Consider the following 25868-nt stretch of genomic DNA (forward strand, 5'->3'; position numbering starts at 1 on the left):
GCCGCCCCCATCCTGTGTTTCCGGGCTTGTCCGAGAAATCACGGTTTAAAAATTAACCCTTCGAGGGGTGCTGGTGAAGCCTGCGGGGTTGCCCACCCCCCACCCTCCACCCCTTGTTCCTTGGCACTGCCAGGTCCCGAAATAATTAAGCGAAAGGTACAAGTGCAAAGTGCATGCCAGACCCTAATAAACAGGGGTCAGGTTTCAGAAGGGGGGCGCGCCTGAGGGGGTGTCAGATGGGGGGGAGAAGGAGGGAGGGCGGAGGAGGGTGCCAGTAGCGGTCAGCCTGTCCCCCAAGCTATGACCCCTGAACAACTTCTTGCGCTCCATGAAGGAGCCTGCGCGCACGGGCTCTCTCCCCGTGCGGACTCGGGACCGCTCAGGCCGCCGGGCGGTGTCCAGCGCGCAGTCCTGACCCTGCACTCCCCCGCGCGGGCACCCGGGAGAGGACAAAGAATCGCGCCAGGTTGGAGCCCGCACGGCCAGGTTGGGGGACACGCTGGTCCTCCTGGCAGGCACCCGGCTGCCAGAGGCAGGAGGAGGTGGAGGAGGAGGGGTAGGGGGAGGAGGAGGAGGAGGAGGAGGAGGAGGAGGAGGAGGAGGAGGAGGAGGAGGAGGAGGAGGAGGAGGAGGAGGAGGAGGAGGAGGAGGAGGAAACTGCTGGGCGCATTCCCGTGGCTGGAGGGGAGCGGAGCGGGTCCCCGCGGGCCGGGCCGGGCTGGCCAGGCCTGTCCCTCTCCCTCTCCTTCTCCCTCTCCCTCTCTCGGTCCAGGCCTCCTCCGGGCCCGCCCCGCGGCCCGCACCCCCCCTCTGGAAAACTTCCCCCCCTGCAGCAAACTTCGAGCCGGGCCGCGCTGCCCGCGGAGGCGTGCTCGGCGCGGGGAGGGTTAAGGCGGCCCGGCCCAGCTGACAGTCAGCTGATTGGGGCCTGATTGACAGCTCCGAAAAGTTTCCTTGTTTCTATACTATTATGCTAATCGCGGCCGCGCTCGCCTCCTCCCATTGGCCGCGAGTACCAGTCAATTTCCCATTCGGGCCTGACGTCACGCGCGCTATAAAACTCCGCAATTGCTTTAAACTCTTCTTGCTGGATCAGAGGCTTTAAAATCTTTTTTCATCCTCGAGCCGCTGCTCCGGCTGCTGCTCCGCGTCTCGGCCATCCTCCCCTTTCGCTCTCTGCCTCGCCGTTTCCGCAGGACTTCGCTAATTTGCTTTTTTTTTTTTTTAAGAGAGGGAGGGTGAGGGAAGAAAAAAAAAAACAAAAAGACCTGAAAGAACTAAACTCCCCCCCTCCCTTTCCTCCAGCCGGGCTGCGCCTCCGTCTCTGCACTTTGCACGGAGGGAGAGGGGCGAGCGAGGGAGAGAGAGAGAGAGACAGAGCGAGCGGAGCGGGGGCGAGCGCCAGGGAGAGCGAGCGAGCGAGCGAGCGAATAAGCCGGGCCGAAGAGGCGGCGAGAAGCATGAAGTGCTAGGCGGCCCGCGCCGGGGCCGCGCCGCCGGGACCGCTCCGCCTGCAGCCCGGGCCGGCGCGCCGAGCCTCCCTATGCCCAGCGCGCAGCCGAGCGGCGAGCGGGGGACGCCGCGCACCGGGCCGCGCTCCTCCGCCTCCGCCGCCGCCGCCGCCAACGCCGCCGCCGCCAACGCCGCCGCCAGCCCCGGCGCAGCCCCCGGAGCCGCCCGCCGAGCCTGAGGCCGCCGCGCCCGAGCGCACGCCGGCCAGCAGGCGCCCCGGGGCCGGGGCGCGCGGGCGAGCGCGCGAGCACCTTGGCGTGAGCAGGGGGGCGGAGGGCGGGCGCGGGGGGCGCGGGCAGGGCGGGAGGTGCGAGCGCTCGGCGCTCTCGGGCCAGCCACCGCCGCGCGAGCGCGACGCGCCCCAGCCCGGCAAGCTGGCGCACCCGCTGGCCACCCAGCACAGCCCGCTGCCCCCTCTCCTGCAGCCCATCTGGCGGAGCGGCGGCGGCGGCGGCGGCGGCCGGAGGATGGCCTCGGAGCTGGCCATGAGCAACTCCGACCTGCCCACCAGTCCCCTGGCCATGGAATATGTTAATGACTTCGATCTGATGAAGTTCGAAGTGAAAAAGGAGCCGGTGGAGACGGACCGCATCATCAGCCAGTGCGGCCGTCTCATCGCGGGCGGCTCGCTGTCGTCCACCCCCATGAGCACGCCGTGCAGCTCGGTGCCCCCGTCGCCCAGCTTCTCGGCGCCCAGCCCGGGCTCGGGCAGCGAGCAGAAGGCGCACCTGGAGGACTACTACTGGATGACCGGCTACCCGCAGCAGCTCAACCCCGAGGCGCTGGGCTTCAGCCCCGAGGACGCGGTCGAGGCGCTCATCAGCAGCAGCCACCCGCTGCAGGGCGGCTTCGATGGCTACGCGCGCGGCGCCCAGCAGCTGGCCCAGGCGGCCGGGGCGGGCGCGGGCGCCGCGCTGGGCGGCGGCGGCGCCGAGGAGATGGGCCCCGCCGCCGCCGTGGTGTCCGCCGTGATCGCCGCGGCCGCCGCGCAGGGCGGCGCGGGCCCGCACTACCACCACCACCACCACCACCACGCGGCCGCCCACCACCACCACCCGACGGCCGGCGCGCCCGGCGGCGGCGGCGGCGGCGGCGGCGGCGCGCCCGGCCCGGCCGGCGGCGGCGGCGGCGGCGGCGGCGCGGGCGGCGGCGCGGGCGGCGCGGGCGGCGGCGGCGGCGGCGGCGGCGGCGGCGGCGGCGGCGGCGGTGGCGGCCCGGCCGGCGCGGGCGGCGGCGGCGGCGGCGGCAGCGGCGGCGGCGGGGGCGCGGCGGGGGCGGGGGGCGCCCTGCACCCGGTGCACCACCACGCCGCGGCCGGCCTGCACTTCGACGACCGCTTCTCGGACGAGCAGCTGGTGACCATGTCGGTGCGCGAGCTGAACCGGCAGCTGCGCGGGGTCAGCAAGGAGGAGGTGATCCGGCTGAAGCAGAAGAGGCGGACCCTGAAAAACCGCGGCTATGCCCAGTCCTGCCGCTTCAAGCGCGTGCAGCAGAGACACGTCCTGGAGTCGGAGAAGAACCAGCTGCTGCAGCAGGTCGACCACCTCAAGCAGGAGATCTCCCGGCTGGTGCGCGAGCGGGACGCCTACAAGGAGAAGTACGAGAAGCTGGTGAGCAGCGGCTTCCGAGAAAACGGCTCGAGCAGCGACAACCCGTCCTCGCCCGAGTTTTTCATGTGAGTCTGAGCCGCGCTCGCAGCTCGCCGCCGCCGGGGTCGCGCGCTCCGCGGGGGTCCCCCTCCCGGGTGCGGGCCGGCCCCCCTCGCCCCCTCCCCCCCGCCGCGCCGGCCCCCCGTGCAGCCCCGACGCGCGCGCGCGCGCGCGCGCACACACACACACACGCACACACACACGCACCCCCGCGCGCACCCCCCCGCACACCCCCCTGCACACCCCCCGCACACCACGCACGCACACACACCTTGGCCGGGCTCCGAGTTGGTGGTGGCGCGGCCCGCGGCGGTGGCCGTTTTTAAGTCGGGGAGGGGCTGACTCCACGGATTGCCAATCTGAAATTCTCCCTAACTTCTTAGCTTTTTTTTTTTTTTTTTTTTTTTTTTTACGAAAAAAAGAAAAAAAAACTTGCACAGTGTTTAAAGATCTCGGCAGAGTTCTTCACTGCAACGTAGCTCGCCTTTGAAACCTGCATCTTTCACATATATATATGTACACATATATATATATTCGTTTTTCATCAGTTCACGAGCTGGTGTTCATTTTCTGTGTGTGTGTGTGTTCTGTTTGGATTTTTTTTTTTAACTTTACTTTTTTTTTTTTTTTTGGAGCTTGCTGTGTTGTCCTTTTCCCCCAACCTGCACCCTCACTCCCTCCTCACCCATCACCTCCGAGATAAAAGAAAAAAGAAAAAAAAAGCTGGTTTTATTTTCTCCTCCCGAGTCCTTCCTGTGAGATTGAGCTTGCAAAGAAAACAAAAATGTGAAATGTTCTATGACTCGCAGCGTGCTGAGTTCCATCCGGGTTTAGCATTGTTATGCTAAAATAGAGAAAAAAAATTCTCATGAACCTGCCACAATCAAGCCTGCATCAACCTTCAGGTGTGACCTGAGAGTTTAGTCTGCCATTAAAAACTCATTCTCATCTCATGCATTATTATGCTTGCTACTTTGTCTTAGCAACAATGAACTATAACTGTTTCAAAGACTTTATGGAAAGAGACATTATATTAATAAAAAAAAAAAAGCCCTGCATGCTGGACATGTATGGTATAATTATTTTTTGTTCTTTTTTTTTCTTTTGGCTTGGAAATGGACGTTCGAAGACTTATGGCATGGCATTCATACTTTTGTTTTATTGCCTCATGACTTTTTTGAGTTCCGAACAAAACTTGCAACCCTAGAGCCTTCTTCCCATGAAAGTTTGCATCCGCTCCAGAACTTCTTTGAGTTATTCAGAACTTCAGCCTCCCATTGTAAATGCACTGAGGGCATTCCTTGTCACAGATGCCTGAAAGGGTGAAAATTTTAACATGGCAAATATTAAAGAACTCCTTGTCATATTTTCCTTTTAATAAGAATGGCACCCCCTTTGGGGGACTAAAATTTGTGCTGATGCGGAAAGCAGTCTAAACCTTATTTTTTAAGAGAAGAAATCTGCCCCATTACTTTTTGGTTTGGTTTTTATTTTTATTTTATCTTTGGTTTTTTTGGTTGTTTTTTTTTTTTTTGGCTTTTGGTCATTGTCAAATGTGGAATGCTATGGGTTTCTAGTATATAATTTAATTCTAGTTTTTATAATCTGTTAGCCCAGTTAAAATGTATGCTACAGATAAAGGAATGTTATAGATAAATTTGAAAGAGTTAGGTCTGTTTAGCTGTAGATTTTTTAAAAGATTGATGCACTAAATTGTTTACTGTTGTGATGTTAAGGGGGGTAGAGTTTGCAAGGGGACTGTTTAAAAAAAAGTAGCTTATACAGCATGTGCTTGCAACTTAAATATAAGTTGGGTATGTGTAGTCTTTGCTATACCACTGACTGTATTGAAAAACCAAAGTATTAAAAAGGGGACGCACCCCTGTTTATATCTGTAGGGGTATTTTACATTCAAAATGTATGGGTTTTTTTTTTTTTTTCAAAATTAAAGTATTTGGGACTGAATTGCACTAAGATATAACCTGCAAGCATATAATACAAAAAGAAATTTGCAAAACTGTTTAGAACGCTAATAAAATTTATGCAGTTATAAAAAATGGCATTACTGCACAGTTTTAAAATGATGCAGATTTTTTTACAGTTGTATTGTGGTGCAGAACTGGATTTTCTGTAACTTAAAAAAAATCCACAGTTTTAAAGGCAATAATCAGTAAATGTTATTTTCAGGGACTGACATCTGTCTTTAAAAAAAAATGAAAAGTAAATCTTACCACAATAAATATAAAAAAATCTTGTCAGTTACTTTTCTTTTACATATTTTGCTGTGCAAAATTGTTTTATATCTTGAGTTACTAACTAACCACGCGTGATGTTCCTATGTGCTTTTCTTTCATTTTCAATTCTGGTTATATCGAGAGAAAGAATAATCTACAATAATAAACTGCATTTTTTTTTTGATTCTGTACTCAGTTTCTTAGTGTACAGTTTAACTCGGCCCAACCCTGCCTTAGAAATTTTAAAAACGCGTCTTTTTCCCAGAGGAAGGAAGGATCCAGGGGAGCAGGGAAGCTTCAGTTCAGGCAGCAACATAGACTGTTTCATAAGGGGGGAGGCCTGTTCCTTGGAATAATCAGCAATATTTAATCTGAATTTATATGATGACCTCTCAAAATTACCTCCTCACCCCACCCCACCCCCCAAAAAAAACTTTTTAGCTTGCAAGTGAGTGAAATCATCACTACCCTTGGGTGGGAACAGGCAAATGAACATTCCACGGGAGAGCGGGGCCCTGACTCGGAGCGTCTGAGTGAGCTGCTCGCCTGTCCCCAGAGCCAGGTGCCACCAGCCCAGGAAGGCCTGAGCCGGACGGTTGGTCCATGTGCAGCTGATGGGGGGAGAAACGTTTCTCGCCTTTCGGCTCCGCTGGTTGCCTTTTTCCCTCTTCACTTTCATGCCATGATTTTCTTGTTAGCCAAGGACTGACAGTACCTCACACCCACACTTTGGACAAGGCAGCGGTCTCGGTTTGTTTTCTCCCTGGGAATGTCTCCCTGGCTTAAACAGGAGAGAGGAGCGAGATCCCAGCCCTGTGGTCAGCAGACCCAGCCCTGAGTCTGGCTGAGTCTGAGCGGTCCGAGCCCATTTTCTCTGTGAATACTTAGGAGGGGCCCCTTTGGTTTTCCATAGAGGTGCCGGGGGGTTCTGGTGCAGACCCCAAGCATGCGGCCTGTCGTGTCGGGGGTGGGGGGCTAATTTAGAGATCACTGGGAAAGCCTTGAGCTCCTTTCACACACAGCACTGACCTACTTAAAAAATGACAAATTCATGCCACTCATCTGACGGACTCATGTTGATTGCACTCTCAGTCAACTTCCCGGAGGGAGCTCAGAGACCCTTAGACAAAGCCAGCACTGTTTGGAAAGACAGCCAAACTCGGTAACTTTTGTTTGATTTTGATTTCGGTTCTTTAAAAAATACATAGATGATAATATTGCAACCCTGACCGAAAGCTTTATTCTGAGGAAAACAAGCCGTGCTCCTGGCTGGCGAGTCCAGCCCCGCCGTCACCTTGCCTCCTTGGCCGTTTTCCCCAGAACGCGACGGAAGTGTGTATTCTCCCGCTGACCTTCCTTTCTCCCGAGCCCACACTTACCCTCACTAAACTGAGGTCTTGGTGGTACCCCACTTCTCGGTGCCGGAAGGGTAGTGTTCTCTGCTCCAGAGATCCCTCCCAGACCCCACCTGGGAGGCCACGATGCAGCGAAGGAGAAGAAGCAGAGATATCCCTTGTGTAAAAACAGACACCAGGTTACAGAGTTGAGAGCAAACACATCCTCAAAATCGAGAGAGTTACTCTGATTTCTCTCAGGGAGAAAGGAACCTGGTAGGAACCCCCCACAGGGTGATAAAAAAGAGCGTTGTTAGGGTTGTAGCAGCCAGTTCAGTATGGGAGGCAGATTTGCACCCCTGACCGTTAGCAAGTAGAGTTTGGCAAAAAGTGTGGGATTCGGTGATGGACTTTATGAAATGTTCACTCCCTAAGAAAGCATTTTTTGTTTGAAATAGGCATTATGAAAAACTTTAAAATGTAGCGTGAGTGGCAAATGAAAATACATGTTGTTGGGTTCCACGCCTGCCCCCACCCCACCCACCCCTGCATCAACACCACCAAAGAAATTCTAAATCCTGCCCGAGTGCCCTTAGTCTAAATCTCTAAATTTAAAAACAGGAATATAAGGAAAGCTAGTTTTCCCTTTACACGTCATTGGACCCTGTATCTAAATAGCATTAAAACGCCTTTCCTCCTTTCCTCCGAATGGCAGAACTGTGTCCCTTTGGCAAGGGGGACATCACTGGGACAGATCGCATTTTGGAAGCTCCTTCGTATTCCCAGTGTGTTTTTCCCAGCACTCGCAGATTGAAGTTGCTGCGAGAACTCTACATTCCAAATATGCAGCTATTAATTATTGTTGTTAGCATCGTCATCCGCTCTCATGGAAGCCACCCCGCCCCTCACTGAGGGTTTTTTTCTTGTTTGGATTTATTATTTTTTTTGGGGGGAGCTTGTTTTTATGAAAAATTGTTGTGGTAGAGATGAAAGCGATGTCATGTCTGACCTCCCTAGCAGTGAGCGAAGCGGGGGTCCGAGGGGAAGCGTCAGAGCCCCGTCGGCCAGGGCTCTGCTCTGCCTGCATTTCCCACGCGGGACACCAAATAGATGTGCTTGTTTGCGAACTGGGCTATTAGTTATAAAAGCCCGCAGAAATTTAAAGGAGTGTGTGTGTGTGTGTGTGTGTGTGTGTGTGTGTGTTTGTGTACACGCATTTTTAGGAAGGAAACTTTCACAGTCAGGAATCCTTTGTATCTTTCAAGCTTCTGTAGACATAACACACCTAAATAACACCTTGTCACGCATCATTCTTTCTCTGGCAGATAATTTTAATAAAGAGAAAGAAAAGATTTGGTCCCCGCCACCCCCGCCCCAGCAGACGCCATGGGCAGAAATGTCCTAGGCGCCCGCGCCAAGCGCCCTGGTTGGGTGAGACCACAGCCTCCCCTGGTACTGATGGGTGATGTTCATTGATGAGACATGGCCAGACCCATTTGTAGTGGCCCCAATATGGAGTCGAACGCACCTGCCTAGTCCCCAAATCACTTCCCTTTTAATTCCCCTGCTCCTTGCACGGGTGCCTTTTCCTCACCTGTAATAATAATTCCTTACAGTGGACAGGACGCCTGAACAGCCGGGCGTCCTCTAGGCCCCGTCTGTGGCTCTCAGCTGGGGGTGCGGCAGGTGGATTCTGCTGACCTGCCTCCAGGCCATAACCACCTGGGTCCCCTTTCATCCCTGGCGGCCCCAAATTCTCTATTACTGACGCCCCCACCCCGCCCTGCTCCGGCTGACTTTTCTTTCTGCTGTGACTTTCCCCCGGAGCGTCCCTTCTAGTCACCGCAACTTCAGATAGTTCCCTGCCTAGGTGCCAGCTCCTTGCCAAACCACCGACTTTGTTGCTAAAAGCAGGGAACACAGGCAGGCATGGGAAACGGGAGCGGGGTGGGGGCGGGGGTGGCATTCCTCTCGCCCGTGCCACACGGCTGGCTCCGCTTGCCACATTCCCAGCATTTCCCCAGCTCCATGGCCGGCGCGGCTTTGGACATGCCCGCGGGCAGGGCCAGGGGCGCCTGTCCCGTCCCTGTCCCTGTCTTTGGCGGGCCGACGTCCACATTTACGAAACGCTGTCCCCGGGCGTTCTCTGCCACTCAGGGTGTTGAAACGTCTGCTGGCCACACAGCTTGCTCTATTGTTCAGGACGAACGAGATGGGTTGCGACACCAGGCTGTGCGAGGGACTGTGGGCCGCCGTCCGTCCGCTCCAGGACAGTCCCCGGCCCTGCTCTGAGGCCTCCCTGCCCCTCCGAGAGGCAGCTGGGGGGGGGGGGGGTACTAGGAAACCAGGCCCGCCGGTGTCTGCTGCCTTCTCTGTGGCGCCCTCCGCGATTTACTTCCCTTTGATTTTAAAAGGAACAAATCCCGTGCCCCATTCTTTGAAGTCGCATACTTAGTTTTTGTTTTGTTTTGTTTTCATGGAAGGGGAGCGCAGCATTCACCACTTTCCTCTGCCCCTCATGCTGAATGAATTATTCAAAGTTGGTTCCTCTTGGTGTTCAGGAGAATAAGAGAAACCCTGTGGTTTCTGCCCCTTCTTGGTGTCCGCGTACATGATGTCCAAGGCCAGAGGGCATTCGGGGAGGTCCCCAGGGAGGTGGCCCAGCCCACAGCCATCTCCGTCGGGATTTGCTTGTTTGGGTTTCGCCCTCGTTGAAGAAGACAGCCAAACATCTGTTTGCGTCTTCACCCACCTCTGCTTACACGGCGTTTCTCGCTTTGCTCTTGATATAAATCTTCCGGATCGCGGCGGGCCCTAGAGAGGGGACAGTCTCTCCAAACGAGACTCCACCCGTTCTCCTGAACAAAACCCAGCTCAGTCGAGCCGCTTTTTGCCGTCCCCCCCCTCTCTGTCTCTCTCTGTCTCTGTCTCTCTGTCTCTCTGTCTCTCTGTCTCTCTCTCTCTGTCTCTCTCTCTCTCTCTCTCTCTCTCTCTCTCTCTCTCTCTCTCTCTCTCTCTCGTGTGCCAGGGTGAGGGAATCTCAGCACTCAGCACTGGGGGGACATCTCTAGCCTTTGGAGAGGGACAATAACAAAGGAGCCAACACAAACACAAAACCCCCAAACCCCAAGGCCCATCCGATCATTCTGCACGACGCTCGGGGAACGCCTGAGTTCTCTCTCGCCCCATCCGAGGGGGGTAGAGGACGAGGTGCGGACCGTCGTGGCGAGGACCTGGCGGCCCCAGGGTGCCCCCTGCCCGGCCGAGCCCCCCCTGCTGATGACCCAGGGCACTGGCAGTTGGACTCCCTTATTTTTCAGAGTCTCACGGGTCCCCTTTCCTTGGTCACTGATTTTTTAGCCATCAGGCTTCACGGTGCGATCCGGGCACAGGGCGACTTCCGGGGCAGCTGGTGGGGGACAAGCGTCAGTCCATCCCGCCTGGGGTCCTGGTGGCGGTGACATTGTGGACAGCTCACACCTATCCTGCCAGTGCTTTCTGTGGTCTCCTCGCGATTATGGCCTCGCGACAGCGTTTATTGTTTGCATCTGAGAGCCCTTTGTGCGGGGGGGGGGGGGGGGGGGGGGTTGAGGGGGGCCGAGCACCCGTGGCTGAGGCAGGGCTGAGGCGGGGAGAGAACCCCGAGCGGGCGAGCGGGCGGCCCTTTGTGAATCTGCCGCCAAGCCGGGGCACTTGGAGGAGTCTCAGACGCGCTTTTCCCTGCGAGCGGGTATGGCTGGAATGTGGGGCTCCTTCCCCAAACCCCCCCTCCGACCACGCAGCCCCTTCCCCGCTCCATCTGAACTCAGCTTCTTCTTTCCCTTTCTTTTTTGTTAGCTAACAACCCTCCCGGGGCCCCGCCTTCGCCCCCGCCCCAGTTAGGGTCTGGGATTGCAAAATCCTCCCTCCCTTCCCTGCACATTCTCCCATCTTCAGACTCATCCCGATGGGGCCTGCGTCCAGGGCGAGGAGCCCGGGAGGCCGTCTTCCTGGGGGGGCGGGAGAGGACATTGTTCTGTGTTCGCCCCCACCCCAATCACCTCCTGCCCCTACCCCTCTGTGCCAACCCCAGCCCAGGGCTGCGACTGGAGATTTGGGTTGAGTTTCTCTATTTCCAGTCGTCTCATCACCAACCTTGCGTGTTTCCAAGCCCAGATGCCGAAGGCCGGGGCTCTGGGGCTCTGTTTCCGCCTTGCCCTGTGGGCGGCCCTCTCTGAGGGAGCGGGCCAGGGCCGAGAAGCCTTACAGAACCGGGCGCGCCAGCCGCACGGCGCCCTCAGAGCTAAGGCCTAGCCAGCGCCCCGGCTTTTGTGAAGGTAACCCTGGGCTGGAAAATCGGGTCAGCCGTTCCGGTGCCCTTTTACTGATCTTATAGGAGGGGGGGGTTGGACCCACACCTGGCACTCGGGGGTCGGTCACTCCTGGCGGTGCTCAGGAGACCATCGGCAGTGCTGGGAATCAGACCCAGGTGGGCCGCGTGCAAGGCAGGTGCCCTCCAGCCCCCCGAGGCCCTGCTGCACCCCAGACTGGCCCCGGTTCTGTGGAATCTGACTCACACCAGGAGGTGCGGGGGTGGTATCGTGCAGGGGACAAGTCAGGCCGAGCCTGACTGACGCAGGGCTGGACGCGGTGGGCCGGAAGGGGCCCGCGTGGGGGCAGCTGGGGGAAGCAGAGCGCGGAGGCGACCTTGGCCCTGGGGCCCCAGGGCCCAGGGGGCACCGTGTTCTTTCCAGAGCCCCAGCTGCCCAGGAAGGAGCTGGGTGCTGGGGACGGTCAGTCTCTGGCCTCCGGAGGGAGATGCCGCAGCTCCTGAAAACAGGAGCCGTGGGTGTCCCCAGCGCCAGGCCGTGGGGCTGTCACCTGCCCCCGCCCAAGCTCAGCGTCTTCCCCAGAACCCAGCACCGTCCCCCGCACACAGACCCCAGGCCAGCAGAGGAGGGTCTGGGCCCCGTGCCTCGGCCCCCCCCCCCCGTCCCCGGGCGAGGGGGACAAAGGCAGGAAAGGGGAGAAGGGGAGCCTGCTGGCTCTGGCTGTGCCTCCCGTGCCAAGGAACGGCCTTAGAGCCCGGGGTGAGGAGGCGACAGCACGGGGGTCCCCCCTCCCATTCCCGCACGGCCCTGGACCTCCGAGCAGCCCCCTTCCTCATGCCCCGCGCTCTCACAAAGGCCCCCTTTCCCAGAAATAGGGGGCTGGGACTGCGTGGGGCCAGGCGGGGTCCCACCCTTGGGACGTCCCCTTCCCTTACAGATGCACAGCAGGTGCCCAAAGGAAGGCAGGTGCAGGACGGGGGGGGGGGGGGGGGGGGGAGGGCGGCGGCAGGGCCCCCCAGCGGTGCCTGATGTCCCCAGGAAGCCCCTGCCTGCCCCTGGGGTAGCCCCACCCCCACCGGCCCCCCTTGGCTGGGCTCTGAGACCCCAGTGCCCCCAGCAGACCCATCTGCCCCCCTGCTCCCGTCCCCCAGAGGAAGCCAGGCCCCTTCCAGCCTCCCCAAATGAGGGGCACCCCACCTCCACCAGGGGCCCCCTATGGGGCGCCCAGCCCAGGGAGGTCCCGCTTGGTGAGCCCCCCGGGGGGGGGGGGCGGGGAGCACAGGAGGAAGGGGGAGCAAGCCTGCCCTGGGAGCCCCGAAGGCCCCGCTCTCCCCAGGAGCCTTCGGTGAATAAGCTCCTCTTCTCCAGATCATTGGATTTGCACTCGATTAATTTTCCGGCCCATTTTCCAGATCTATTTTTTATTTTCCCTGTTCTCCCCACGCTGGTCAGAGAAGATGTAAGGACGACATCTCGGGCTGGGCTTTGAAGTCCTCCTGGGGGCTTCCTTGGTGCTGCTGGGGCTCGTCCTCCAGAGGGGGCAGAGAGGGACTGGGGGGGCAGGGGCGGGGGCTCGCACACAGGCCCCCGGGGGTGCCCACTCCCAGGGCTCTGGCGGGCAACTCTGAATCGGGCCTGCAAAGAGGCCTGACTGCAAAAAAGCAGCCCCCTCCCCAACACAGACACACACACACACACACACACACACACACACACACACACTCACACACTCTGAGGCCTCCTTTCCCAGAATTAGGGGGCCGGGACTGCAAAGAGGCCTCACAGCAAAAAAGCAGCCCCCTCCCCAACACACACACACACACACACACACGGACACACACACAGACACACACACACACACACACACACACACACACACACACGCTCTTTAGTCGGGGAAGGATTCATTCATCTATGTTGAAAGCATCCCAGACACTTGTGCCATCACATGGCACCAGGATCCTCTGCCAGTGTGTGTGACCGTGTGTGTGTGTGTGTGTGTGTGTGTGTGTGTGTGTGTGTGTGTGGGCGGGGTGTGTGGAAGGAGTGGCCTGGCAGCCCCCAGCCTCAGGTGGGGTCTCTGAGTCTTTCTGTCACAGTGAATCCAACATGTTCCCTCACCCACTCTTTATTTGCTTATTGATCTATTTGTTTAGCCACCGAGCTGCTTATTTAGGGAGCCCTTGAAATAGCCCCTTCTAGGTAGGGGGCGTCGGTGGGTGCAGGCACGCACCGTCCCCACCCGGAGGAGCCGAGAGGGCTGGGGGGGGGGGGTACAGAGTGGGCAGCGCTCCGCAGCCCGTGTCCACAGGAGCAAAGAAGTGACCCCGGGGCCTCCAATCCTCCCCCCTCGGGCCTCCTCTGACCTGATGTGACTTCGGGGGACAGCCCAGGGACACACGGAAGCCTCTTGTCACGTTTCCGGGACCTTCCCTGCTCGGAGGAGCGCCGAGCCCTCCCCAGCCCTCTCCCCTGGGCCAAGCCATGCACAGAGAAAGGGCAGTTTTCCTCTGCAGGTGAACAGGTGGGACCCTCAGGAGCTGCGAGCAGCGCGCATGGCGGGGCTGGGCTTCCTCTCCCACCTCACTGCCACCACCACGGGGACCCCCTACCCCACGCAGCCTCCCTGGGCCGGCCGAGGGGAGGTGAGAGCAGAGAACCAGGTCTTCGGGGGCCTTGCCTGCAGCCTGGCCTTGGAAAGCGGGTGCCTTGAGCATAGCCTGGGTTCCCTGGGGGGGCAGAGAGGAGAGGTCATCTTGCGGAAAAGGACACCAGTGATCTCCAAAGGACGTCCACGTTATGAGATTTTAGGCAAGATGCCAAATATCACATTTAATGAGGCCTGATTCGTTTTCTCCAAAAATAACGGAGATTGTCAGGAGTTGGAGCTGGGCAGGAAGGCAACTTGTTTTTCTTTTTTTCTTTTCTTTTTCTTCTTCTTTTTTTTTTTTGCAAAGCGCCTGCTCATTTATTGCCTTGTAATATTTTTCCAAAATTGAAAAATGCTTCACAAGTAATGATCTCATGTAAATACTTCTTGCCAGAGCTTAACATATGTTTGCAGGGCCCCAAAGGAATTACAGAAATATTCTCTCCACGATCTTTTAAGCGTTTAAACTCTAGCCTCCTGTGTTTCTTAAAGAATCTGTTGTTTCTAAAGATTTTTTTTTTAAGTAAGCTTATATGGGAACTTCTGTGAGAAGTTGTTTTTTGTTTTTTTTTCATTTTTAAGAGATTAGCCATTTGAACTTCTAAATGGAGGGCAATGGAGAACAATTGATATGACTGATAACACTTCCAGCTTTTGTATCTTCAGTATGTTTCTTGTTTTCTTTTTCTGGCATAGAAAGAATATATTTGGCCTGAGATTAGTGTATACTATTACATGAAGAAGAAGACTTTGTCCCAGAAGGTTTTAAAAGCATTTCCAACGTGCATTGTGATGGTGCTGTGTGCGTGGAAGACGGCCCGGGTCCAAAACCCCAGAGTTGTTTATCTGCGGGTTCGAATGCACAGTCGTCCCATTTAGACAGAGGGTGTCTCGGACGACTGGGGTGGTGCTCCCTGTGAATGGAAGGGGAGAAAGAGTCCCTCATCAGTACGCGCGGACCCCCGTTTCAGCAAATGTATGAGAAAGCTGATTTGATCCCAGGAGTTGTAGAGAGATCCAAAAGAAAACACAGGGTGTGGATTTAAAGAAAAATAACTGCATGTACAGGTGGTGAGAAAAATAGATTGCCTTCCTAGTTTATCACAGTAATCGTACACAGATTCGCTGGAACCGTGTTGGATGTTTTAAATTAGATTTTAAATATATTTTGACAGTCTGGACTTGTATAGTGTGACTAACTATAGGGGAAATGACAGGTCTGTTTTGTTATTAAACTGCTGTCTGGAAAATATTGGACTCTGTACAGTAAATGATAATTATTTTACCACTGACATAGTACAGTAATAGCAATAAGGATTTTTTGAACCATAGGAAGCTAACTACTTGGAATCACTGTGCTTTGTTATTTGCTGTGAAGGAAAAAAAAAAAAAGACCTTTTATTTTTTTTTTTTAAAGCAACCTCATTTTCATATCACCATTCGAAGCATCCCCTGCTACTAATTTAAACAGAGAGGAAGTTAATAAATAAATGGGGTGGGATCTAAGTGGTTCTATTTGTTAAGGGAACATTTGCAATTAAGGTCAGCGGTGCAGCAGAACAGACCTGAGCGCAGGGGGGAGAGGGAGGAGGAAGATGGAAGAGAATGGACCCCCGAGAGGGCAGGGGAGGGCTGGGCTCCGCAGCCCTGGGCGCCCGCATCAGAAACGCCCTCACCCCAATCCATCTGCTTCTGCTGGAGCTGATGGGCACCTTCGGTGTGGGCTTGGGTTTCCGGGCGGTGGGGGCCCTCTCCCCCGCGCCCCCGCCTGGGGTCAGCGCCCTCATAGACCTGGCGTTCTCGTTCTCTCCCATTCTCTTCCATGTCCTGCCTCCCGTGGCCCGGCTGAGGCCCCACATGCAAACTTGGCTCTCTGCATTCAGAGTTAGGCTGCCTTGAGCAGACTGTCCTTGAAACCCTCTTCCTGGTTATTAATTACCCTTTGTTTATTTTAATATATTTACTAAATCAGGTACCCAAGGGAATCTTCTACATCAGTGATGTGAAAAAAATCCTGTTACCTGAAGTCAAAGAGGTACAGCTCGATTTCTAATTTGCATGTGCTTGTGGTTCTGTTATTATTATTATTATCATTATTGTTATTATTATTATTTCTAAAAGAGTTTTCCGAGTGCGGGGTGGGGTGGAAAGTAAGCAAGCTTACTCCCTGGAACGCTGCTGATTCTTAGGGTGTGTGAGGAGCGTTAGTCCCGAGGGCCTTTCTTTCACCCAGGAACGGTGATACGGCATGAGAGCCACGTGGGGCCGTTTCTGCAGTACTTCTGTCTCCTGGGGTGGGGCACCCGGTGTAAGGACCCCAGCCTGGGAGACCCAGACCCTAGTCTCCACTCGCTGGCATCTTGGGGGCCCGAATGTCAGAAAACGGGGTGAGTCCCTCGAACGCCGACGGCACCCTACTAGAAGACATTCCAAACTCCCTGTCGAGATTTGCTGTTCCCATCCCGAATTCACACTCCATGCTCGTGTTTGGAAATTCTCGAGTGTGAGTTCAAGGCACAGCGTCTGACAAATGGGCCTTTGGAGTTTTCCCACCCGGCCCTCCCTTCACTCGCGGGAGGCAGAAGGGGAGCGGGGAGGAGTAGGAGGCTGAAAACTGATTTTTATCTACCGAAAGGAAAAAAAAAATGAAATGAAGCTACTTAAATGGGTTTTCAATTACAAGCATCCCAGTGTGAATTGAATTATGAATCCTCTTCATCTAGAGAGCCACACCGACACGTTGACACCATCATTATTTAGTGTCATTGTTTTATGTGTTCTGATTCTCTCTCATTGGCTAATGGAAGGACTTGGATTGTGTTGGATTTTTTTTTTTAAGAAATGCTTGCTGAGAAATTTGCATGAAATACAAGTTTTTGGTTTCTAGGGAAGGTGATGGTAGGGGGAGGGCAAAAGTCAGAGTCAATTGCTACTCTGAGAGGCGGAGAAGCACAGTAAGGACCCAGGAAATGATGGTGTTGGAGGCCAGAAAGCCATTTTTCGTCCGTTCAGAAATAGAGTCTGAGACTTATTTCTCCATGCTGCTGTGTTGAGTCTTTGAATAACCAAACTGTGAATATTTAACATGATTTATTTCCCAGCTCTAGACAAAGCTAACATTTTCTTTAATAGTTATCATACATAATTTTAACTCAACACATACCTTGGGATTGATCTGAATGCCTGTGTGTGTGCATGCCGGAGACTTCCTTCAGCCCTGTTTCCCATCCCTGGCTCTCTTTTTCCTTGTACTCTGAAAACCGTCTATTAAATCTAGTGATCAAGCTTCACCAGCAGGTTTTGTCACATGGAAAGCATCTATTTGGAGCCAAGAATTAATGAACTTTTAAGGCTAGGTCCACCTTGGTCCTGACCCTCTTGGTAATGCTTTATATAAGGTTACTGGGGGGAGAGAAATCAAATTTCAGCAGAGGACAAGATTGACAGGCAGGAGCAGGGAAGAAGGCGGCATTGGGCCAGGTGGGGAATTTGGGGAGGGGGAGAGTTCCTTAAAGTTGCTCCGTGATATTAGAGATTGCAAACTGATATATGAAAAGTTCAATTCTCGAGACTCTTGGGAGAACTACTTGGTTTATTTTCAGAATGTCCCTTGGCTAGATTTCAGTAGTGAAAGTCAAAAATAGGGACCCACTACATCTTCCTCTCTCTCTCTCTCTCTCTCTCTCTCTCTCTCTCTCTCTCTCTCTCATTTCCACTGTGTACAGCCTCATGGCTTATTTCGGGCAATTTAGACTAGAGCATAAAAATTAAATCACAAGCCATTTGGGGAGCCATTTAATTACCTTTCATTTATTCTCAGAAGCATAGTCTAAGCTTATACGGTTCTTGGGCGTATTACAAAATATCCATCCTAAGTGGTATTGCAAAAAGATTAAATTCTCAATTTTTGGTGGCATCCCTCTCCCCCTCCCGCCTTGAGCCTAAGTAACATTTTCCATTAATGCACATTACGGTTTAACATATGCAAATCTACCGAAAGGCACGTGACCCTGTCAAGGCGGGGTCTTCTAGTAGGACTCCTAAAGGGAGCAACTCTTGTGCCCTGCTGTTTGATGGATGCTTTCCAGGGCTGCATCTCTGCAGAAGGTGTGGTCAGCAGCCTGGCCGAAGGGAAGAAGCGAGGGCATGGCTTGGCCCCGTGCTCGGGGCGGCTGTAGGAGTGCAGAGAGGTTGTCTCTCGGCTGGAGGAATCCAGAGGAGACGAAGTAGCTTCCTCCAAATGGGTGTCCGCTTGAAAGGACGTCTTCAGCCATCTCCTTGGGCCTTTGTGCTCTGACACGCACCCTGAGGTGGGGTGGCCGTTAGCCACCGGCTCCCGTTTATGCCCTGCCGCCTTTCTGAGGTGCTGTGCCTAATCCTGGCTGTGAACACACTCACACACACACACACACACACACACACACACACACACACTAAGCCGTCATGGCTTCAGTCATGTGTAAAGACGTAAGGCCATCAGGAAGCAGCACCGCCGTCAAACCCAAGCCCAAAGCCCCGGCCAAGCCCCGCGGGAATCTTGTTTCTGTCTTGGAGAACTTGTCTCGGGCGACCCCAAGAGAGCCACGTGGAAAATGCAAGTGCGCTTTCCTGAGGGGTGGCCGGGGTCCCACGTCCGTCTCTGACCGGGCCACGACGCCGACCTAACCGCGGGCCCTGGCAGAGTCTTGGCACAGGGACAGTTAAACAGGAACGCTCGGCCCAAGGCCCTGGGGGGCTCCGAGTTCAGATTTCCCGGAGCCCCACCACAGAAAGCCCAGGGGCGCTCAGCGGGGGGTCTAGGCTGTCCCCACACACGTCCAGGTCTCGGCCAGCGGAGAGGCCCAGGGCCGGGAGGAGCAGAGAGCAGACGCTGGAGATTGGGAGCACAGACCAAATCCAGCCCCGTTCCTTGAGTCTCTCCTTTAGCCTGTGATCTGGACGTGAGGGTCAGCCCCGAGAGGGCAGCCGGACACCACAGCAACTCGGAAGGTGGTTCACGGCACTCTAATAGTCTGTCGTCGCCGCCGCCCGCCTCCTTAGAGGTGCCCCTGGCAGAGCCCGCCCCGGCCTCGACTCGGCCCGCAGTGCTCCCTCCCACACTTCCACACCCGACGGCCTGATGGTTTCTCCTCCTTCCCTCCGGAGGGCAGATCACACACAGGCGTCCGCAGCCCGCCCCAGGGGTTCAGACGGTTTCCCCTCCGCTCCCCCCGCCCTGTTGAAAGGGCCGACTTCGAGGAGGCAGAGACAGGGCGGACGCACTTAGGGGGAAAGAGGAAGAAGGAATCTCTCTGCCAACGCCAGGCGTGGGCTGGGGGCCGCTGCAGTGCGCGCCTTGTCAGAGCGCCTCCGCCGCCCGCCCAGGGCGGCTCACTGCTGGCGCACAGCTGCCAGTGTTTCAACTCACTTCACCTGCCGCCTGCTGAGTCTTCCATTTCCTCCGTCCAAAAATGACGATAAAGCTGTTGTTTAGTGTCTAATTTTTTTTTTCTTGGCTCTTCCTGGCAGCACCTAATGAAATGATCAGCAATAAATGAGCTAAGCAGAAGGGCTAGTTTCGGGGTTTTTTCCTTCTTCTTTTTTTTGATCTCCTTTTTTTTTTTTTTTGTAGTATTGAGAAAGTTTGGGATCTGGGTAAACCAATGGGAAAATTCTGGGTGCTTCAAGAGCAAGATCCGGCATCCATAAGGAAATACACTAAAGCTATTAATGCGGATCCAATTTCAGGTGGGAATGAATACCAGATGGGGGGAGGGGGAGACAGGCTCAGTGGGGGGAAAATCAGAGCAGCAGAGGGACTCCAAGGACTGTCACCCGACAAACCACGCTGACCCCAGGTGCGAGCAGCTGGAAGATATTAACACGTAATTAACAATTCCAAGCATCCTACAACTTCTCAGAGGGGCTGAGGGAGTGAGAACAGAGAGAGAGAGAGAGAGAGAGAGAGAGAGAGAGAGAGAGAGAGAGAGAGAGAGAGAGAGAGAGAGAGAGAGAGAGAGAGAGAGCAACTCAGAACTGGGTTTATTTACACCGCCCCCCCCCATCCCCCCCATCCCCCCCATCCCCACATCCCTGGCACCTGCATGCTGGCTGGGAGAGCTTCCTTTTAACCATTCCAGTCCACCCAAAGCACAGAGGAAGTTCATGCACTACCAGGTAGGCAGCGGAGGTGAGAATTGATCCGAAATTGACCCCAGGTCAAGCCCCCTCGCTTTGGGGTTCTCTAGACAGACAAAGTTCCCTTTCTTCTTCTCTGGCCGCTGCCAGCAGCAGAATCGCCTTGGAGTTTGTAATTATTTAAGGAATTCTAAAGCCTCGCCTGGTTCTTCCCTCCCTCGGCCCTTCCCCCTGCTCTCCCTGAAACCTCCTCCCCACCCCCAGCTAATCAAAAGAGACCTTTTGTTAGTGACGGTGGTTAATTAAAGGGCTTGAGTCTATACAGTCGGGGGCCAGGGGTTGCCCCCTGGCATGTTTATATTTGAAAATAGGCTTCTTTCTGGTGCACAAGAAATGGTGGGGGGGGGGGGTCTGGTATAAGGGGGGGGTCTCTTCCTGGGCAGAAAAATTTGGAGAATAGAATTTGGTGGGGTTTTTTTTGGTTTGTTTACTTCCTTCTCTTTTCTGTTTAACATACTCTCTCTGATGGAATGACTGAAATATTTCCAAAAAACACTGCAGGTGACAGGGTTTGAGACTCCCCTGGCCCATTCTCAAGGGCCCTGTTCCACGCATATCTGCAGGCAAGACGGGACCCCTTGGCAGTGTTTCTCTGCCCAGCAGGAGGGAGCCCAGAGAGATGCCCCCTGCCCCCTCACCTGAGCCCTGGCCGCCCCTTCAGCCTGTGCTTCCTCAGGAAGAGCAGTGGGTGGGGAAGTGCAGTGGGCAGGGGCTCGCAGAGCGGAGAATGAGCTGGTTTGAGGGGATTTAATGCCCTTGCCAGCCTTGGGGCTGGGGGCCAGAATTTTAGGAATCTGGGGTTTCGAGAGGGGGGTGGGGGGAGAGGAGTCTGTGCGGGGTCTCCCCCTGCTCAGCGCCTCTAGAGATCAGTGGGGCAGAGGGAAAGCGTCGCCTGTTCTGATCTGAACATCTAAAGCATCACCTCACCGGGTCTGCGCGCTTTCTGAACCCTGCTGCGCGGCCTTTCACCTGGGCAGCCTGCTGAGAGCTCGAGCTCCTTGGCCGGACTCTCGTCCCAGGCCCCGGGGTGCCCCGACCGCCCCCCCAACGCCCGCAGGACAGCAAAAACCTGTCCAGACCACAGGAGCAACTGGGATTTGAGCCGCAGAGTTCGGACTTCGAGCCCCCCAAGGAAGCCACGAGGTCACAGCTTGCGTCCTCCCCGGGCTCAGCAGCCCGACCTCGGAGGCCGAGAAGACGTGGGGGGGGGGGAGGGGGGAGGGGGGACTCCTCGGGATGGCTTTTTCCATCTTGTTTTTAATCTTGTTTTTATTTGATCTGTGCTGGTCATGAGAACCTTTCCCGCTCTGTGGCTGGGAAACTTCTAGACACATTCATGGAAATGGGGGGGGGGGGGGGGGTGCAGATTCTGCAAGGTCTGTCTTTAGTCCCCAACTTTACAGAGTCCTGCCACCCCCCTCCCCTCTGTCGTCTCCCCGGGCCCCCCCCACCCCCCACCCCTGCTCAGCCACAAAGGCACCTTCTTGGCAGGCCTGGAGGGTCTGGGGCGGGAGTTGCTCCTTTGCACCAGCGAGGAGCGCCCTGTGGGTGGGGATTTCTTTGTCAGGGCATCAGGAGGCACTTGTACAGGGACGGGAGGACAGTTACTGTGAGAATGTGTCTTTTTCCTATTTCCGTAAACTCTAATTAGGATGGGCCCCCAGGCCCCTCGCTCCCCCACGGTTGCAAGCTACAATAAAGGGCCTCATAATTTATAATCAAAGTTTGCTATCGTTAAACTAAACTGTAAAAAACTGGCTTTGGGGTTTTGCCTATAAAATAAACATTTGAAAAGATAGAGCAATGAGACTGGAACCGTGGAATAACCTCACAACATATATATATCTGAAAACCTGCATATCTAGGGGCGATTTTTTTTTCCGGAGTCTCTTCCGCTCACCTTGCAAAAAAGCCTCTTAGGAAATTGTGACTTTCTGCAAAGATCACGGAAGAAGGTGAGCTGATAAGCACAGGCGCGTCTTCTCTTTAATGAACTCCTAATTTTTTATTTTAAAGCTCCATTCGTAATTCGCATTCACTTAATGCTTTTTTTTTTTAAAGTTATATTATTTTGCACTCAGGAGTCAGCGCATCCGTGCTGGAACCCTCTGTCTGTAAGCTATAGTGCTCCGCAGTGAGGAGGACGTTTTTTCTTTCCCTCTAACAAGGAAGCTCATTTAGAACGAAATGTTTATGTGAAGTGCTTGTCAGTTGGCATTTTTACTGGTTTGCTAACCCAAAGGTAAAATATAAAGTCATGTCTTTTCCTCGCTGGCTTGTTGTTACTAGAAGGGTCCCTCCCTTGTTAGCTTGATAAATAATTTTACTAGGGGGACTCTGCTGTATTTTTATGCTCGCTGTCTATTTTCTGCTTGCTGCAAATAAATCCCCGTGCTCAGAGGGCACTAAAACCCCAAGCACATGGTACTTTCCCATTTTGCTGCTGGTCGCCTGAAATATTTATTCCAGCTCATGTTTTCAATTAATTTTTAAAGGAAGAAAATAATTTGTGATTAATATCAAACAAAAATGAAGCACCATGGCTCCAGAACCATCACTTCTGAACCGCAGGATGGTTTTTGAAAGGCTGCAAGCTTCAGGCCCTGTCCTAGGTTGGTCGAGTGCAGATGGGGTAGGTGGCGGAGGGGGGGGGTGTGTCCTGGGACTATCCTGAAGTTTTCTTGCTACTGGTTTCCTTAGGTGTCGCTTACATTTTATTTTATTTACTTTTTTTATTTTTTGCTTTTGGGGGGTCACACCCAGTGATGCACGGGGGTTACTCCTGGCTCCGCATTCAGGAATTACTTCTGGTGGTGCTTGGGGGACCCCATGGGAAGTTGGGAATTGAACCTGGGTTGACCACGTGCAAGGCAAAGGCCCTGCCCGCTGTGCTATCGCTCCAGCCCCCTGTCATTGACATTTTAAATATGAAGCTGCTAAGATGTGAAATGAATAGGACTATACAATGCTATCAAGAGGCCGGAGTGGCAGTCCAGCAGGTAGGGTGCTTTCCTTGCCTGGGAGCGGACCAGAGTTCAATCCCTGGCATCCCAGATTGACCCTGAGCACAGCCGGGAGCAATTCCTCCTGAGGGCAGATCCAGGAGTAAGCCCCCAAGTACTGCTGATATGGCCCAAAGAAGCCTCCCCCACAAAAAAAAAAAATAAATAAAATAGGCACCAAACAATAAAATTCATATTTTTAAGAAGTTCTTGACGGTGTGAGAAAGGATATGAAAGTGATCCGAGGTATCAGTATAAACGCTGGCATCCACCTGTGCCCCTGGCATTTAGATCCGTGATTCATCGCTGCCGGTAGGCATCACGGCAGCAAAAATAAACACGTCCCAAACATTCCAATAACATAAAAGAGAAATTAATGTGGTCTATAAATGGTAAACACAATGGAGTACCTGACAGGCATTCTATATAATGTTTAAAGAAGAAATGGCATTTATGCGTGTTGGCAAAACAAGAGATCACTTCCCAGGAATGCCAGGCCATCACGCTAATTGAAATAGGATTTTTCTTTTCCAAGGCAGATAATCTGCGTGTTGTTTACTACTTGTTATTTGCTCATTAGCATAGTTCTGTTTTCCGAAGCGGGAGGATGTGTTTGCAGAGTCGCGGGGATGTGACTGGGAGGCCAGGGGGCCAGCTCACGTCAGCGATGCCCGGGCACCTGGGAGGCGGAGCCCAAGGGTTCCTGGAGCTCAGTTTCTGCACCGAGCACCCAGACGAAGGGAGAAATAGAAAAAGGGGCCATGGATGAGTCCTCAAATAGACCCGGAGCGCCAGAGGTCAGTCCCACACATGCATTCCCTTGGCCTTTGACCCATAGCGTAGAACCACCGCATTTCCAGGTAGATGCCAGCACGGGTTCCCAAGATGCCCGTATCTTCTCAGCTGGCTTCAGACGTCAGTTTCGTACATCCCACCAAAGGGGTTTCAGAAATTAGCTAGCCTTCAAGCCGAAGGCCTCCCCCTGCACCCCCTCCCGCCCCCTCCCTGCCCGAGTCTGCAGTTTCAGAGACGACTGAGGGTCAGATTCTAGAATCTCTCACAGACTCTGGGTATTCGGCATTTCTTCCCGCCGCTTGGGAGCCGGAGCCCTGGGTCAGGAGGGTGAGAAAACTTCCGTGGAGTTCAAGACCATGATGTTCCACTCAGCCTCGCCCTTGGAAGCCGTCCAGCGCCTCCCCGGCACCGTGGAGGACAGTGGCCATTGATTGAGTCCCGGGGGGCGGGACCTCTGTCACCCCTGCTCCTCACAGTGCCTCTCAGAGCAGATATTTTAATGCCCTGGTACACGATGAGGAAACTCAGGCACAAATCCATTAAGATCTGATTTGACCCAGACTTAGTCAGGCGGATATTTCTCGATGCGACGCTAGGCACCACCTGGCCCCTTTACCCACTCTCTTCCCTCCCGTCCCAACAGCCCAGGCCTTGGCCTCAGTTCCAGGCCCTGTGGACCCGGCTGCGCCCCCCCACACCCCTCTTTGGTCCTGTTTTCCTGTGTAGGGTCGAGTAGGGTTTAGAAGAAAATCCATAACGGTCTGAATAGGACCCCGAAGACCAGAGTTACGCTCTTGACCCCAAGGACCTCCCCCCCCCGCTTTTAAAAACATGAAAGATTCTTTGGTCTGATTTCGGCAGGTAACGGAGCATCCTTTCCCGGCTCAAAGACAAAGATTGTCATCTCAAGAGCACATAAAAAATAATAGATGGTACGTTTCCTTAATGCCCCGTAATGCGTAAGGTGTCAGGTGCGCCGTTGACACTCAGGAAATTGCCGGATAGTGAAGATAAATCAGCGTTAAATCACTCCATTGAAAACCCCATTTAATAAAAAGTTGTCAGCAAAATCTGCAGGAACACGAAAAAAAGAATACGGAGTTTGCGCGTCTTAAAAATAGGAACGTTCCCTTTTAAAAGGCAGCCCCGAGGGTCCCCGGGCCCCATCGGCAGCCCACCTGTCACCAACACGCCCCCCTGTCATGCTGGCTTCACCCGGATCATAGGGAAGGAAGGTTTGACCTCGACTCCAAACAAGCTTGGGCTTGTTTGGGAATAACTTTGCTCTTAAGATATTGGACTTCCTGCCCCCACCTCGGCCCCACATTTTAAACTGTATGGTCAAGATGGGAAAACTAAGAGATATCTAGAATGCTGATTCCTAACCAGCCTCTGATCTCCCCTGAGAAATATACCAGCGTGCCTTAAAAAAAATTTTTTTTTGAGTGAGTTCAGTTTTGTGGTCAAATAGTTTAGGATATTTATGAACATGACAAAGCCGTATGCTCAGTTTCGCCATCCTCGGTCACAGAAGCTCTGTGTGCCAACATGTAGTGTGTAGAACCCGGGGACCAGGGCGTACTTCAGCCTGAATCCTGTTTCCCGACCGACCCTCTCGGAGAGCTGATACGCATACGGCAGTTTTGAGAAGTAGTTCTCTAAATACCAAAATTCTGACCTAGTTGTTGTGTTAAGTGCCAAAGGATCCCTTTGTTAACCGTCTCCCCACCCACCCCCCACCCCTACCCCCATGCGGGCCCCCTCTCAGGAGAGATTTGTTTCTAATTCTGCACATTTGTTTTATCCTTCAGAGCCCCCCCCCCCCCCCCCCGAGCGGTAGGGCTTCAGGTCAGCAAGCAATGTGGTGGAACCCACTGGTGCGGATTTGCTCTGCAGCAGCCCTCCCCCCTCCCCCCTCCCCTGCAAAAAAAAAAAAAACCAAAAACGAAACTCATCGCAGGGAGTGGGCTGTAGGTTTTCATGATAATAGAATGGCTCGTGGACCCCAGCAGCCTTCTTGGGCTCTCTCCGAGCTTCCTAACCTGAAGCCACGAACGCCCCAGCAAGGATTGCCTGCTCCTAGGCAGGACACCGAGCACAGGGCCCCCGCCAGGTTCCGCCCCGGGCTTCCCGCGGAGAGCCAAGGTGTCCAATAAGGAGCCTGTCCCCGTCCTGCACCCCTGGCCATCGGCACCTGCCTTTGGC

At 54.4% G+C, this 25868-nt stretch overlaps 1 protein-coding gene across 2 annotated transcripts in view; it reads left to right on the forward strand.

Moving 5' to 3' along the window:
- The first annotated feature begins 1748 nt into the window (after window positions 1-1748).
- Window positions 1749-25868, forward strand: part of MAF (MAF bZIP transcription factor) — a 286455-nt gene continuing 262335 nt past the window's right edge. The window contains exons 1-2 of one of the 2 annotated variants that reach the window (XM_055145004.1): window positions 1749-3187; window positions 15662-15724. In XM_055145004.1, the coding sequence (XP_055000979.1) occupies window positions 1980-3187; window positions 15662-15695 (1242 nt within the window). In that variant the 5' untranslated portion in view covers window positions 1749-1979 and the 3' untranslated portion in view covers window positions 15696-15724. The remainder of the gene's footprint in view (window positions 3188-15661; window positions 15725-25868) is intronic. The other variant, XM_004600508.2, reaches the window with a different exon arrangement.

This window comes from Sorex araneus, chromosome 8, assembly GCF_027595985.1.
Source record: "Sorex araneus isolate mSorAra2 chromosome 8, mSorAra2.pri, whole genome shotgun sequence".
Lineage (NCBI taxonomy): Eukaryota > Metazoa > Chordata > Mammalia > Eulipotyphla > Soricidae > Sorex > Sorex araneus.